We start from the raw sequence: 16,102 nt of genomic DNA, 5'->3' as shown, positions 1-16,102 counted from the left end.
TTAGAAATGTAAACAATATAAAAATATAAACATGTTTGAAATGAAAGAGCAACATATGTGAAAATGAGAGACGCAGATAAATGAGGCCTAATTTACTGAAACTTGAAGAAAAAGTCCTGCAGGCAAACATGCAGGAAGCAACAAAATCATCCAGAAACCACAAACAGTTTTTATCAAAATGAACATCTGCAGACGTGAATCCAGCAGACTTTCTCTTCTGTCTGAACGCAACTAAAACATTATGAAGAGGTTTGAGAAGCTGTGTTGAGGCCTGCTGAGACCTGCAGAGTCACGTTTAATTAAAAAAAACTGTTTTCCTCTGAGTTTAATTAGTTAAAAGAAAAAGACGTTAACGTGTAAAATTATGACGTATTTTCAGAGCAACAATCAGAAATTCACTGAACATGAAACGAGTCTTTTATTAATTAGTATGTTAAAGGCCACAGTCTCCTTCTTTTCATTCCTCTGTTTTTATTATTATTGCAAATGTTATTAATTGTACTTTAATACGTTAATTAATATTATAAACAGCGCTCTATAATATAATGAAAAGCTAATTTACTGTAGTTACAGTTTTACAGATTTTGGCGTTTGATGGAAAAAAAATCTTTTAGAAAGTTTGATCATTTTATCTCAGAAACATTTGATCAGTTCGCTTTTTGATGAACACAGAAAAAACATTTTGGACTTAATAAAAATCATATTGTCCCATAAATTATAAACAGAAGCTGCTTTTTATTAGAGTTTTTTTTTATTACAGGTTTTTTTTTCTGTAGAAAAGAGACGTTCAAATAAAGCTCAACTTCAAACTATCGGTTTTTCCCCCCATGAGTTTACATTAATTTACATTATCACCAATAAAACCAACTAAATATGAAACGGAGCCGCAGTAACTTTATAACAACTTTGAACGACAGAAAAGATTTTTTTTTTTTTTTTTTTTTTACAGTAACCAGCGCGGGAAATAAAACGCGTTTAGTCGTCATTCATAATTGAGAAATTCAATAATGAGACGATAGAAAAATATACATCAGAGTTGTTAATGTCATTACGAAGTCACTGCATTGTCACATATTAACTCATTAACTCATAAAGATAACTAACATGTTGAAGTCATTAAAAAGTCACGACTGAGTCCCGGAATAGCTCCAGTAAGAAGGTTTTACTGATAGAAAGTATTTTTATAAAGTCAGTAGCCCCTATTATCAAATATATGTTTTATTTATTTCTAAATTGAATTAGAGTAAAAACCCCTGGAGGTCTCGAGGGGGTCCTCGGGCACAAAACAGTCAACTTTTTTTTAATTTTATGGGGAAAAATAATTAAATAATGTAATGACATGACAGCATTTTCTCAGTCAGGACAAAATCTGCAGATTTAAAAAGCACCTTGCTCTGACAGACAAACTCCCCGGGGGGGCCATGCACATCCAGCTGCACTAACTAAACACCCTGAAAACCGCAGTTTCCTCCCCTCTGCTCTGCAAAAACCGACACGCACATTTTAAACACTTTGCTTGGAAAAACAGCAGCAGCAACAACAACAACAACAACAACAACAACAACAACAACAACAACAACCCCCCTCTGGTATCGTTAGACACAAAAACACTCACTTCACTCGGAGGCCTCAAAGCTGGATCCCAGTGTTGCTTGGTTGGTTCGGTGGGGTGCAGCCTGAAGGTGCCCCCCCCCCACCTCCCCCCACCTCCCTCCTTCCATCCACCACCCCCCCCTCACCTCTCTCCTCCACCAACCCATCACCCCCTCATCCCCCAAAACACACCGGCTCTACCATCAGCACCTTCCGAGGCCCAAATCCAGGTTCTGCAAAGAGTGTTTAGAGATGGAAACGTGTCTGAGCGGGAGAAACAAGAGAGATCCCTGCGTCCCGTCTGCCGCTTTTCTATGTGTGCAGACTGGTGTCTATGCTCGGACATAAGGGGAGAAAGACGCACACATCGCTCTCTGTTATCAATTTTTTCCATGTTTGCAGCACAAAACTGCTTTTTGTTCCCCGTTTTTTTCATTTACGAGGGTTAATGGATAGAGGCTTGGGCGTTTGATCACATGGCTACAATTCACCTGAGATGGAGACAAAGAGAGCAAAGAGAGAGGAGAGGGAGAGAGAGAGAAAACTGAGAGCCATGCTCAACATGAGAGGCAACGGAGACACAGGGGTTATTGTTGCTTCATTTTGTGTGTGTGTGTGTGTGTCTGTGTGTGTGTGTGTGTGTGTGTGTGTGTGTGTGTCCGCGTTAGATGCTGCAAAAGTCGATTCTCTTCCTTCCCATCAGGCCAAGCTTCACCATGGCCTCCAAGCGTGTACAAATCAGCCAACACGCAGAGAAAACTGCAGCTACAGCAGTAAAAAAAAAAATCAATTCAAAAGTTGTTAATCGATTCTTATTAATGCTCATTTATATCTGTGTTTCCGGTAAGGATTACTAGACAGTTAGCTGTTATCTTATTTTAAATCTTCGACACGTTTCCAGACATTTACTCTGTTCTTTCAGAAAACAGTTTAATTAGACAGATTTCATTATTGATCATTTAATGCTGGTATTGTTTGGTAATAAGGAACCTTTAGTTATCAATAAGGTCTTCAGAGTTGTGGTTTCTTCACCGGCATCCTTTCTAATCAAACGTTTTAATTAGAAAGTTGATTAATCGATCATTTAATTCATCGTGACTGCAGAGCAGAATTTACTAATGATAATATATTTTATATTAACAGAACTTCATGGTGTTTTTCGTGTATTTTTAAATGTATAATCATGTTTTTAAAAATGATTTTGCGGTCCTATAGATAGAAAAAGATGTTTCCTCTACTGACATGAATTTTATGACATTATTGATCAGTAAGTCAAATATAGAGCCAAGCACACATTCCTGATTAATACTGAATTCTTTATTTATCTTCTCTTCTTTTAAAATGAACACCCAACCTTCGTTTACTGAACCTGAACCTGTCTGATCATCTTTTACCAGATTTTTTGGAATTATAAGAGTTGCTGCATTTCCTGTCTCCAAACTGAAACCGTCTAAATCAGAGCTGAACTTCACAATTCCGGTTTTTTTTTTCTATCTTTTTTTGAGGAACGTGACCACACGAGGCAATAACTCTCTTCATGATTGTTTATTTGTTTGATATAGCATGTCAACACGTTCAACAAAGCTGGCCTTCTCCTGCCTCTAAATGGGCGCACTGTAGAGTCATTTAAGCCACTCCGATGTAAAATCTCACCTCGTCTGTGTTGGAAATGTTGCAGTGATGGACAGACCGGCATTAACAGTATATTGCTCCCGTCCTATCAGAGAGCAGCGGGATAATTAGAGGGCCAATCAGAGCGCGGCGTGCTGCCGGAGGGGGCGGGGCTGACTGTGTGCTGGAATGCTGCCTCTTTGGGAATGTTTTCCACTTTCAATCACTTTTTTTTCTCTCGCAGTCCTTCTCACAAGGCGCTCTTTAAGCTCCGGTGTTGCCACACAGAGCAGCCATTCATCGGCTCTACAGTCAGCCACACACACTCCCATGTTGGACCACTGGACATCTAAATTGGTAAGTTATGTAATTTTTTAATACAAAATTTCGAAGATAACAGCGAATATTTCATATCAGTAGTCATGTGCCAGCTGTGTTCTTCTTACTTTTGATCGAAGGAGCCTTTAACGTTAATTTGGCTTTGATGAAAATGTTTATGGGCGGAATATGATTTTTTCTGGATGCGGTCCTTTCGTCCAAATATAATTATTATTATTATTATTATTGTTGTTGTTGGCTAGAGATGTCGTGTTGGCAGTTATATGGTTTGATTTAGTCCGCTAAATCTCTTAACCTGGTTAAATATGCCTCAAGTAAACCGGGGTATGTTTGATTCACAGGAAAACTGAAATTATAGGCTATAATTTACCCCACTTGAGGAGGTTATGATTATTTAATTGTTTTCTTTAAACTTCTTCTGGTTTTTTAGGTGTAGCTGATTTTGGTGAAACGGATTTCCAGCCGACGAAAGGATTTGGACACTTTTACGCACCAGTATGGCTTTGCCTGAGAAGAGTCACCAATAACTGGGATCGTCGCAGACTCAAGACAGCTTATCGAATTAAAACGATTTAATTACACTGAATAGTTTGTGCTCTCTTTGAAACAATTTTTGCATTCAAGGGTTGTTTGTCATTAGTTGAAAGGAAGAGAAAAAAAAAATGTCCGGCGAGGAGCACAGCCTGTCCGAGGCGGAGCTGAGTCCCGGAGGGTCAGACGATGGTCACTCACTGTCTCCGACTCAACCCGGAGCGCCACCCGGCCAGGACTCACCTCTGACCGGGGCGCCGCCGCAGCTGACCGCGCTGTGCGTCGCGGATGGCAGAGGGGATGACAGATCCAGAGGCAAATCGGAGGAAGAGGACGATCGCTTTCCCATCGGCATCAGGGAGGCGGTCAGTCAGGTGCTGGATGGATATGACTGGACTCTTGTGCCTATGCCGGTGCGCGTAAACAACGGAAACAAAGCTAAGCCCCACGTCAAACGGCCCATGAACGCCTTCATGGTGTGGGCGCAAGCGGCGAGGAGGAAACTGGCCGACCAATACCCCCACCTGCACAACGCGGAGCTCAGCAAGACCCTGGGCAAACTGTGGAGGTCTGTATGGAGAGGCTGTCCCACAAAAGAACACTGTGGCCATACAGTGGCACATTTCCTGTGTAGTTTGTGCGTAAGAAGAAGTGGGGATGTAGAGCCTGAACCTAAATGTGAAAGTGGGGAAATTATGAGCTCAGATTGGTGGTTGATTGTAAACAAGGGACACACCTAGAGACAAAAAATTAACTTGCTGTTTTTCTGGTTTGTTCCTTAAAAATGTCGGAATCTGTATATTCAAAATTCATTGAAATCAGCCTTTATGTCCAATATCCTTATATTTATCCATTACGCACTGCACTGATTGAACAATATTTGTTATTTCCAGACATATTCCAACACAAAACTTTCACATTAACTCAGAGGGCTTATAAGGCTAAATCACTCCTTGTTTTTCTCCCCCCAGGCTGCTGAACGAGAACGACAAGAGGCCATTCATCGAGGAGGCGGAGAGGCTGAGGAAACAGCACAAGAAGGACTACCCGGAGTACAAGTACCAGCCCCGGAGACGCAAAAACGGCAAACTAACGACTACTAGTGAGTCTGATAGCCAGGGGGAAGGGGAGGCCAGCCACTCCCAGTCACACTACAAGACCCTGCATCTGGAGCACAACGGTGGGGCTGGGTCTCCCCTGGGTGACCTGCACCACCACCACCATCACCACCACCATCCTGCTGGTAGGTTGAGTCTGAACATCATTATTTGTGTTTTACCATTTCAGGAAATATCTGGTCAAGACATAAGGGAACATTAAAAAAAAATCAATTTGATTCATAAATCAAAGTTACAATAAAAGGAGACAAACTTGTTGTGACAGTTCATCTAACCATGTTGCCCCTTCTCCTTTTTCTTCTAGGTCAGGGTCACAGCCCGCCCACGCCCCCCACCACCCCAAAGACAGAGCTCCAGTCTGGGAAGCTGTCAGATGGAAAGAGGGAGGGGGCAGCAGGAGCGGCCGGAGGATCAGGGGGGTCCAGGGGGGCACTCGGGGTGGGAGCTGAAGGTGCATCCGGTGGTCCCTCATCATCGAGTGCTAAACCCCACATCGACTTTGGCACAATGGACATCGGCGAGATCAGCCACGAAGTGATGTCCAACATCGAGCCGTTTGATGTGAACGAGTTCGACCAGTACCTTCCTCCCAACGGCCATCCGCAGAGCGCAGCCGGGGCCCCTGCAGCCGGATCCTCGGCCTCGTCTTACGCCTACGCCCTGGCGGCTGCGAGCGGGCACTCCGCCTGGCTTTCCAAACAGCAGCAGCAGCCTCAGGCCTCTCCATCTTCCTCCGACCCCTCCAAAGCCCAGATCAAGAGCGAGTCTGCGTCTGGGAGCCACTATGCCGAGGCCTCGTCCTCTCCCTCCTCAGGCACCCATGTCACCTACACCCCGCTCAGCCTCCCTCACTACGGCTCCGCTTTCCCCTCGCTGGCCTCCAGGGCTCAGTTTGAGTACGGAGAGCACCAGGCCCCCGGGGCGTACTATGCCCACTCCAGCCAGGCCCCGGGGCTGTACTCAGCCTTCTCCTACATGGGCCCTACACAGAGGCCTCTGTACACTACCATAGGAGACCCCTCCAGCGTGGCCCCCTCTCACAGCCCCACACACTGGGAGCAGCCTGTTTACACCACACTCACAAGACCTTGAGGGAGACCAGCTGAGCAGAAGGAAATATGGGAAGCGTGTGAGTGGATCTGTGTGTGTGTGTGTGTGTGTGTGTGTTTGTGTATGTGTGTGCAAATGTGAGTGTGTGATTGTGCGTATGTGTGTGTGTGTGTGTGTGCCCGTGCCATATTGATGTAATATTAGAGGTTTTTACTTTTTTAGCCAATATAATGCAAGAAGCATCCATGGGGCCTTACACAGTTATTCTTTAAAAAAAAAAAAAAAAAGCAGCCACAAACTCACACAGTATAAAGTGTGAATCATGGGCCAACAGCCAATCAGAAAATGAATAAACATTAACAAACGTGTGCCATCATGAATTTATGTGTTGGGATGTACAGCGAGTGTGTATAACGGAGGTAAATGAGTGAACAGATGTTGCATTGACGAGTGATACGACCCAGAAACGAAGGGTCTCGACTGACATAATCAGATTTTTATTAACCAAACTAAAGGAGATGTTTTTTTTTTTTTTTTTTTGATGTCATTGTGTTATTTTATATGAGTAGTAAGTTTATTGTTGTTGTTGATATCCTAGGATGTAACTTTATTGTGACTGATTTGATATTACACTTATACATCTGCACCACTGCTTTGGGAGAAGCATGTTTTGTTGAAATATGACGCTCCCTGAGGTTGTTTATGTGGCCAGATAAGGATAGTTGCAAACCTTCTTTTCTCTGTAGATAACGCAGTCTGTGTTTCTGTCCTTCCTTACTTTGTTGAAACTGAACAATTAAGCATTTAAGGGGAAAAATAGGAAAAAGAGAGGGAAAGAGAGCTCTTGAAGATGTATTTCAGCTTATCGCTCAGTCTTGGACACTTACCTCAACTTTAGTCATTTTGTGCCAATAGCAAAGGAGAAACACGACCCTGGATATCTGATCAATATCAGAACATTAAAAAAAAAAAACTCCAATTAAGTCACCAAACTTCTTCTTTTTTTTTTTTGCTTTTTAAGTGCCTAACATTTTGCTGATTCACATCTGATTTTTCAAATAACTGAGTTAAAATCTATAAGTTCAAAGTCTCAACCAAATCTCTTGAGATAAATGGCCAGCTTTGGGTCCTACTTAAGGATTAGAATCACATGTACAACCGTTCTGCACTGCATGTAGGCCATAAGCATGTTTTCTTCTTTGCAGTTTTTTCCTACGTAGAGCCCAAACAGGCCTCTTCCTCTTCAGCAATGTGAATAATGGTCATTACCACAGGCTTCACCTTTATTACGTGATGCATACTTTATCATTTTATACTGACCCTCTTACCATGTAGTTATTATTTTTATGTAAGTAATAATGCATTGCGTGTCACACCTTTGCTTCTTCCATTTTGTATAATTCTGGATAGTTTTGTAAAGTGTTTGCTATACATTCACTCGAGTATTTTGCTTCCTTACAAGAAAAGCAATGTTGAAATATTATTGTTGTCATCTATTAAATCAATTTATTTATAAAAAAAAAAAAAAAAAAAAGCTTGTGTAAGATTGTTATTTTATTTGGCAGCGGCAGCTCAAGAATAGCAACAAACGGTGCACTTAGTAAGTGAAGGGTGAAGAAAAAATAAATTAAAAACATGCTGCTGACGTGTGAACTGTAATAACAACACAATCAGCGCCCCACCAACCTAAGCTGTTTAGTGTGTTTGTGTGTGTGTGGTAGGCTAAAATTGACTACTAATTCCCCACATTTAATCGGCTGGGGACTGCGTGTTACTGAGAAAAGACAAAGAGAGCCATTCAGAGAGGGAGAGAGGGACAGAAGGAGAGAGAAGGGGTGGGTGTAAAGAGCCAGAGGCAAGGCCAATTTCAGCTCAGTAACTAACGTAGGCTACACTTGGACTTTTGTACATGGCTTTCCTTTCGCTCTGCCCTTTCCTCTCCACCTGAGGCTCCCTCCTCCCCGCCTCCTCATTCAGCTGCAGTTTAAACTCATTAAGCAGGTATCCAAAATCATTTCATGCTTACTGTGTTGGCATTGCATTTCAGGGAAATGTAAAATACATGATGATGATGGTAAAGGTGATAATATCCAAAATGAGGAGTGAGAGCTGAAGTTAATTTTGGGAGAAAAGGGGAACCAGAGGAAAAGAGCTGTAGTTAATTTTTGAAAGAGAAACCTTTAATAATTAAGGCTACACTTGGTTTATGAATTTTAAAATGGTGGCACTCAGGTCAGGTGATACACAAACACTGATACAATCATGTTGTGAGCAAAAAAAGATGGCATGAGAAGGAAAAACTAGTTATATAAAAATATTACGGTAATCAAGCTGATGAACTGTGGTCGAAGCTTTTAGACTATTTTATTTTTCAATTACAAAAAACACAAATAAACTTTAAATTTCTTAAAAGAGTCAAAAAGTAGAAGAGATTGCATTGAAAATAAACTACTGAATATGCACATTTGGAAATTTATGAGAGGAATTGTGGTAATTTGATGAATTGAAAATTTGTTTGGGAATATCACCACCGAATGAAAAGGGCCTTCAGGGGAGTCCTGCATGCTTACCTGTCTTATGCATCTCCTGAAATAAATTTGTGTTTGACCAAATTACCACAAACAGGGTGTCAGTAGGTGCCTATAGCTCATTTTTGGCCCCGGGGCCTCACAGCACGTTAATCTGGCCATGTCTGCTCTATGTCACTTTACACTTTTTATTTTTGCAGATTAGGCCGTATTCCTAGCAAAGGATGGCAGATGTAAATTCAATCTTGGCAAAATCTTGGTTAATTTTGATTAATGTGCATTAGTCATCTCTGATAAATCAGTTCAATAAAATAATTAGATAAATGAGATGGGTATCTCAAAATTAAGACTGTAAATCTTAAATCCAGCAGTTGGGATTATCATTTGTGGAAAGTAATAAGTACATTTTACTTCTACTCCTCCACCTTACAAAGGGAAACATTGTGCTTTCTACTTACCAGTTACTTTACAGATTGAGATTTTACATGTAAAAATACAGAATCATCTTTTAAAATATGGCACACTGTCATAGATGAATCTACCTAACAGAATATGAAATTCTTATAATTGTTTTAATTTGCTCCCATTTGACCAGCTGCCATATCAACATGCGGTTTAAATAATAATTTAAATAATAACTCTATAATATAATATACAATATTATGACACTCTGAAAGGAGCAATTCTGCATAATAGTCTTTGACTTTTAATACTACTGAAGTATATTATCTGATAACACTTACACACTTTATCTTAAGTGTAATTTTAAATGTAAGACTTTTACTTGTGAGTATTATGGTATTATGACAGGATCTGAGTAGGCTGTAGTTCTTCCAACACTGGGGATAACATGTTCGAGGCTATGCATCAGACTAAAAATGAGACACATGGAAGGGAAATACAAACATGAGTATTAATAATTCACTAATATTTGCATGTTGAACTAGTGTCACACAGTTGCTGTTTTTTATGTGACATTATGTGAAAATATTTGACCTTTTATCTCGAGTGCATCCTGAAAAATTTGTTTATTTATAGGATTCAATTATCTATGTTTAGTACTTAATTTGTAATATTTCTTCATGTCAGACACCAAACTCCTCCAGGGGTTGAAGATGGAAATAAGTCCAGGACTTTAGCAGACTTTGTCAGGGATGTTTCTGTGTTGTATATTATATTAGAGTGTTGTCAATAAACCTGAAGCTAAAAATGTATAATAATTTATGTTACACAATTATGAAGCGCAATACAAGAGAAAAAAATGCAAAAAGACTGCAGTTTAAACTCCAGACCAGCTGGTGGCGGTAATGCGCCTAAAAATGTAGAAGAAGAAGAAAAACGAAGAAGAAGCACGTGACGTCACTCAGGGGGCGCCAAATCTGCAGTAGAAAGAAAAACATCAAACAGTCGAGAAGAGTCCTGTCATCATCCCAAGTAGGTAAGAATGAGTTTAATTCAGATTTATCCCGATATTTTTCTACTTTAAAGTCACGTCAGAGCAGCCTGAACTCATAATTGACTCAAGAAACGTCAACGTTAACATTAAGTAACGTTAGTTAACGTTTGAGTGCGTTACAGCTTTGGAAGTTACCGTTAGCTAACATGACAGTTAGGAGTTGTTGCTAACGTACTAACCTCCGAAACAGAATGAAGTCACCTCTATGGGCTCTGCAGAGACTTGAGTATGATAGGATTTACTTTGTCTCCTCTCAGCCAGCAGTCATGGACCTCAGCCCGTTTGAAGCAGACAACTCTGTGAGCTGCCGGCTGGCCTCTCTGATCCCTGATGCCTGCAAGACTGAGGACTGCTGTCTGGGCATCGACGAGGCGGGCAGGGGGCCTGTGCTGGGTATGCTGCTAGTTTGTTTTTTAAAAAAAGGAGAAATGATAACATTAGAAGGTCCCTTCATAATGCACTTACAATGGAAGTGATGAAGGACAAATCCACAAACCTCCTTCTGTGCAAAAATGTATTTATAAGTTTATCTGAAGCTAATATGAAGCTTCAGCGTCCAAATGAGTCAAATCAAGTAGATATCTTTCAACGTTACAGTCTTTTTAGTGCCAGAGTCCCTCTTTTGGTTACTATTCTTCCACCGCAGCTCAACAGGGAAACACAAAGAGGGAATTTGATGCTATGAAATCTGTAAATGTGGCAGATATCCACTTGATGTGTCTAACTCAGACTGAAGTCTCATATAAGCTTCATATAAACTTTTAATTGCATTTTTTCACAGAATGACTGTGTGGTCACACTGTGGATTTTGCCCCTCATCACTTACATTGAAAGCACATTTGAAGGGGATCTTTTAATAGCCAGTATGAACATGAGGAATGATTACAGTGAGGAAAACTTCTTTCAGTGTTCATATGAACACCTGACTGTTGTTTTGTGAACCTATCCTTTAACTCTATAAAGGCCATCACGCAAAAAATCCTGCCTTCATGAAAGTTATTATGTCCAGTCTTGATTAAACTATTTTAGAGATCTTTTGATTTGATGTTTTTTTAATTTTGGAGGCTGTAGTTTGTGGCCTTCACCTCTCCCACTCCAGCCTCTGTACTGGAGCAAATATTGAAATGACGTACCCAAATTAATATGGCTGTAGCTCCTGAGCCACAGTGACTAAAAGCATAAATAAGGTCTTGCCAGAATGGAAACCTCCCAAAGTGTCTTGTGAAAGTATCAGAAACACTTGAGGTGATACAGAAACAGAGCACAAAGGTCTTTGAAGTCAGTAAAAATAGAAACATTTTGTCTGCTAAAATATATATATTTTTCAGTCTAAAAAAAATGCATGTGGCTTTGTCTGTAAAGGTCAGGGACTGAATGGAGCTGCAAACAAAATACCAGTGAATACCTGCTTCAGAGTTGAAGAAGATAGGACACAATATGACACTTCTACAGTGTTTGTTTTTCCTGAAAAGGTCCAGTCAGATTTCCAAAAAGGACATTAGCAGATACCATATTTTTGTAAACACAACGTCTTCAGATTACAACAAAACCACAACAAGGAGGAGAGGTCCAACTAACGGCCCGCTGGTGTCCTAGCTGAGTTAAAGAGATTAGGACAAAATATAAGCATCACACCTCAGTATAATGCAGTTCAACAGCAGCACAAACTGCCACCTCCAAATTGACCTTAAAGTTGAATCAACACCTCTCTAATATTGTTTCAACAAAACTGAACATTATAACCTTCTTAAAAGGAGGATTTGTTTGCATGGCTGTTGTATTAGACTGTATTAGTTTTAGCTAACTGTCAACTGAATGTACATATTAACAGAGTTTGTGTTGTTTGTGATCCAGGGCCGATGGTGTACGGAATATGTTTCTGTCCACTTTCCAAAAAGGAGGAGTTAAAAGGCTTGAAAGTGGCAGGTAATCTTATTGACCTTTATTTATTTCTGCAGGTGGTGATTTGAGAGGGAGATTGAACGGCTTTTCTTAGCAAGATTTTTTTAAACTAATGCAACCTATTTAATCCTGCTGGTCACAATAGTGAGTGACTAATAAAAGCTGTTGTATAAAAATGTATCTTCGAAAAGAAAACATGGATTTAGCCTGTTCATCGTACCCAAATGCCACCTGCAAATGATTCATGGATCATTATTAACTTCCATAACGGTAAATAAAATCCCTCCACAGCAACTTTGGATTGATGTTTTGTCTCTTATCAGATTCAAAGACTCTAACGGAAGCACAAAGAGAGAATCTTTTCCAGAAACTGGAAGAAGCCAAAAGTTATGTTGGATGGGCTGTGCATATTCTCTCACCCAACACCATCTCTACCTGCATGTTACAGAGGTATGTTGTCAAATACAGCATAATGCATATACTTCCTTGTTTCTTATTCATAAACTTTGTTTTACTTTAATACACTAACAAAATGTCTGCGTTTGTTAGGACAAAATACAACCTGAACGCCCTTTCACACGATACAGCGATTGGTTTAGTTCAGTATGCATTGGACAATGGAGTACAGCTCAAAGAGGTATGTAAATATGACTACTGGTATAAATGAAAACCTGATGTTTTGTTGAATTGGCTGCGTCTTGTTTTCTGCTGTGTCTATTTGCACAAAGTGTCCTTTTAATGTAGTAGTCATTGATTCTTTTCATGAAGATCTCTGCCCTTTCCTGTCTTGCTTTGTCTCCTTTCCTTCATCTCTCTGGTGCCCTGCAGGTGTTTGTGGACACAGTTGGCCCAGCAGACAAGTATGAGGCGAAGCTGTCCCAGCTGTTCCCGGGCATTGAGGTGACAGTCAGGCCAAAGGCCGACTCCCTGTTTCCCATCGTCAGTGCAGCCAGTATCTGTGCGAAGGTCAGTGACCCTCAGCAAGCTGTTATCTCAGCGTCTCTCTTCCATCACTCACTTCCCTTTACAGGCTGTGAAGTTACGTCAAAGCTCCTTAATTTCTCTGTTTTTACTGAAAAAGATGATCTTATGAGTCCGACGTGTAATACGAAATGAATACCTTCAGTTAAAGAGGTTGCAGAGTTGTTTAAGATACTTTTTCATACATTTATTTCTTAACAGGAGTGCTGAAACAGCAGTCTTCTGTCTCTTGTTCTAGTCCCTCATATATCCAAAATTTTAAAGGAACCGTGTTTTATTAGTTGACATTATAGTTGCAACGATAAGTCAATCAACAGAAAAGCAATCTGCAACTATTGTGATAATTGATCAAACGTTGAAGCCATTTTTAAAGCAAAAATGATGTCATGTGTCAATTTTCAGGTGGCCAGAGATCGTGTTGTAAAAGGTTGGAACTTTGCTGAAGACCTGGGAGAGGTGGATGCAGACTACGGCTCAGGATACCCGAATGGTAACAATCAACAGCTGTTCATCATTAATCTTTTTATAATAACAACAATGTTTCAGAAAACCTTGTTAAAATGTATTAAATAATATTAGCATTTGAGTGAACTTACTGTTATCAGACATTCCTTTAAAAAAAAAAAAAGAATCTGCCACAGTTAGACAATATTAACTATTTTGATATTGTGCAAATAAATAAACAACAAATGATGCATGTAGATGAACTGACACTGAGAGAGACTTTTTCCTGCTTTTCCAGACCCCAAGACCAAAGCATGGCTGCTGAAGTACCTGGACCCTGTTTTCGGTTACCCTCAGTTTGTCCGCTTTAGCTGGAGCACTGCCCAAACCCTGATGGACAGCAAGGCTGTGACTGTGCACTGGTAAACAACCCACAAACCTGATTTTGACCAAAAGTTCTTAGATGTATAAAAGCGAGAGGCTGCTTTAGGGAGTTGAAGAAGGATACCATTGAAATCCAGCATAAAAACATGTTTACGGTGTCTGTGCTCTTCGTGATTTTGCTCTGAGAAAAATTAGCAGAGAACAGGAATTTTCTAAAAGCACTCAAATGGTTTCCAGCTTTTTTCCAAGTCTAATAAAAGATAAAAACTTGACAAAAATGCTTTTAGAAATTGCTTTGTTGTGTGAATGTGTGTAGATAAGAGCACTTGCATGTGCTAGTGTGTGAAAACCACAACCTCTTTGATTTCCAGGTCACGCTTAATGTCTGTGCAAATCACTTGACCTCAGGAGATGAGTACTAACCACAGCATAGAAATCAGTCTTGTTTTGTTAAATCTGTCCTCAGGGATGACGATGAGGAGGATGGAGAGAAAGCAGCGCAGCGGAAAAACAACAGGTCCATGTTGTCCTACTTCAGTGCACCAGCTGGAGGTAACGACCAAACCCAGACCCACCAGACACATCGCTTCTTCACTGAGCGGAGGCTGAAGAGCCTCAACACACTCTGAGGAGAACACATTGGAGGACATGCACACACATACAGTAAATCAGAACCACATTGTGAGATATTCATGTGTAGAGTCAAACATTTGAGTCTTGGGCTCAGATGTGGATGGACTTTGATGGAATGAAGATCTCTTTATTTGTCATGTTTGTACCAGTTTTTTTTTTATACATAAAAATAATTTTCAAAATAAGTTTTGTGTTCTTAAGAGACTTTGTTTAAAATTCTACAACATACAAGAAGCAGAGAGGTGTTGTTGGAAAAGGTTTCAATCTTTTATTCCTATACTGCCCTCTGGTGGCAACATGACAGTAGACAGCAGGGGTTTGAAAAGCATTCACATGAATCATTGCTGCTCCCAAAACAACCACGCTCTGATTGGCTGACTCCATCAAATGCAAAAATATTCACCACAATATAACTGCAGAATGGAAAGTTAAAACTGCACCAGTTCTTCTCGGTACGCACAGTTCTTCTCGGTACTCGGCAGGAAGGTTGTTCCAAGCGTCGCTTAGAATGGATTTATGCGTCTCAGTTGCTTCTGTCTCTTTATGTAATCTCAGACTGACTCAGTGTTGTTGACATCAAGGCTCCGTGGGGGTTATACCATCTGTTGTAGGACTTCCTTGTTCTTCTTTGTCGCTGGAGATGGTTCTTTATGGTTCTGGCTGTATGTTTCAGGTCGTTGTCATGCTACAGAATAAAATTGGGACCAATCAGACGTCTCCCTGATGGTATTGCGTTATGGATACGAATCTGAACATCGAAAGTGGCGGAAACTTTTTCACAGTACTGTATATCACAACTGTACATGGACCATGACTTGTAATTTATGTGTTTTCCTTCTTGTAGGAGACAGCTGGGTTTCTTAATGACACCCGAGTTTCAGTATTTATACCAAAACCATATTTCTCTCAATACCTTAAACTGATATAAACAAGCAGCCATACAAGAACATTTCCTCAATAAAATACAGTCTTGAAATATGCATTAAATCAAACTGTTCAATCAAGGAATAGTTAAAGAATGGTGAATAAGCATTTACTTGACAGTTTTTGACACTTCGTGTTACATTTCATTCAGTACTAAAGAAGTATTGTGGATTGAAACCCAGCCATTGTAAGTCAACTGAGAAGACTTGATTCTAATTTTAGCTTCATCATGTTTTGTTTTTACAAAATAGATTTATAACTTACAAAAGAAAATCAGATTTGAATCACTGTTCCTAAACCACCAGCAGGAGACGTCTTGAACTAAAACATCTTGAGGATTTTTTTATTTTTTTTATTTTACATCTTACATAACAAACAGGTATGAGACGGAGGATGAGCGTCATTGGTATTACTGCATAGCGTTCCCCTCCTTAAATACTGCGAGGTCATTGGTATTTACCCAACAGAGCACTGTTGGCGTTGCATTGAATGGTCTTGAGATGGTTACCAAACGCAGTCTTCTCAGAAAATCCTCCTGTTGTCTCAAGAGAAGTTGATCCACCTCTAAGCTCTTTGTCCAGAACTCACAGATAACTTCATGTATGACG

General features: G+C 40.2%; 2 protein-coding genes across 4 annotated transcripts; both read left to right on the top strand.

Annotated features, from left to right (window-relative positions):
- Nucleotides 1-3,463: 3,463 nt before the first annotated feature.
- LOC121888812 (transcription factor Sox-10-like) lies at nt 3,464-7,712 on the top strand. Of its 2 annotated transcripts, none has more exons than XM_042400325.1 (4): nt 3,464-3,561; nt 3,974-4,642; nt 5,046-5,317; nt 5,497-7,712. In XM_042400325.1, the coding sequence occupies exons 2-4, from the start codon at nt 4,206-4,208 to the stop codon at nt 6,282-6,284; spliced, it is 1,497 nt and encodes a 498-aa protein (XP_042256259.1). In that variant the 5' UTR covers nt 3,464-3,561; nt 3,974-4,205; the 3' UTR covers nt 6,285-7,712. The 2 variants fall into 2 exon arrangements, with proteins under 2 accessions (XP_042256259.1, XP_042256266.1); XM_042400332.1 differs by lacking the exon at nt 3,464-3,561 and adding an exon at nt 3,792-3,867.
- A 2,398-nt stretch (nt 7,713-10,110) lies between these two features.
- On the top strand, nt 10,111-14,755 carry rnaseh2a (ribonuclease H2, subunit A). Of its 2 annotated transcripts, none has more exons than XM_042437198.1 (9): nt 10,111-10,204; nt 10,484-10,619; nt 12,081-12,152; nt 12,452-12,578; nt 12,678-12,765; nt 12,957-13,094; nt 13,512-13,599; nt 13,852-13,975; nt 14,404-14,755. In XM_042437198.1, exons 2-9 carry the CDS (start codon nt 10,493-10,495, stop codon nt 14,564-14,566), a joined length of 927 nt encoding a protein of 308 aa, XP_042293132.1. In that variant the 5' UTR covers nt 10,111-10,204; nt 10,484-10,492; the 3' UTR covers nt 14,567-14,755. The 2 variants fall into 2 exon arrangements, with proteins under 2 accessions (XP_042293132.1, XP_042293124.1); XM_042437190.1 differs by having other exon boundaries at nt 10,111-10,208.
- Nucleotides 14,756-16,102: the final 1,347 nt, after the last annotated feature.

Source organism: Thunnus maccoyii, chromosome 2 (genome assembly GCF_910596095.1).
Source record: "Thunnus maccoyii chromosome 2, fThuMac1.1, whole genome shotgun sequence".
NCBI classification, from domain to species: Eukaryota; Metazoa; Chordata; class Actinopteri; order Scombriformes; family Scombridae; genus Thunnus; species Thunnus maccoyii.
The sequence above is the reverse complement of the archived record's forward strand: the minus strand, read 5'-3'. Positions and strand labels throughout refer to the sequence as shown.

Bases quoted from the DNA above. Each gene is read 5' to 3' on its own strand.
- LOC121888812 (XM_042400325.1), top strand. From the start codon at position 4,206: ATGTCCGGCGAGGAGCACAGCCTGTCCGAGGCGGAGCTGAGTCCCGGA. The intron at 4,643-5,045 runs GTCTGTATGGAG...TTCTCCCCCCAG, and splicing joins ACCCTGGGCAAACTGTGGAG to GCTGCTGAACGAGAACGACA. The intron at 5,318-5,496 runs GTAGGTTGAGTC...TTTTTCTTCTAG, and splicing joins TCACCACCACCATCCTGCTG to GTCAGGGTCACAGCCCGCCC.
- rnaseh2a (XM_042437198.1), top strand. From the start codon at position 10,493: ATGGACCTCAGCCCGTTTGAAGCAGACAACTCTGTGAGCTGCCGGCTG. The intron at 10,620-12,080 runs GTATGCTGCTAG...TTTGTGATCCAG, and splicing joins GGGCAGGGGGCCTGTGCTGG to GGCCGATGGTGTACGGAATA. The intron at 12,766-12,956 runs GTATGTAAATAT...GGTGCCCTGCAG, and splicing joins ATGGAGTACAGCTCAAAGAG to GTGTTTGTGGACACAGTTGG.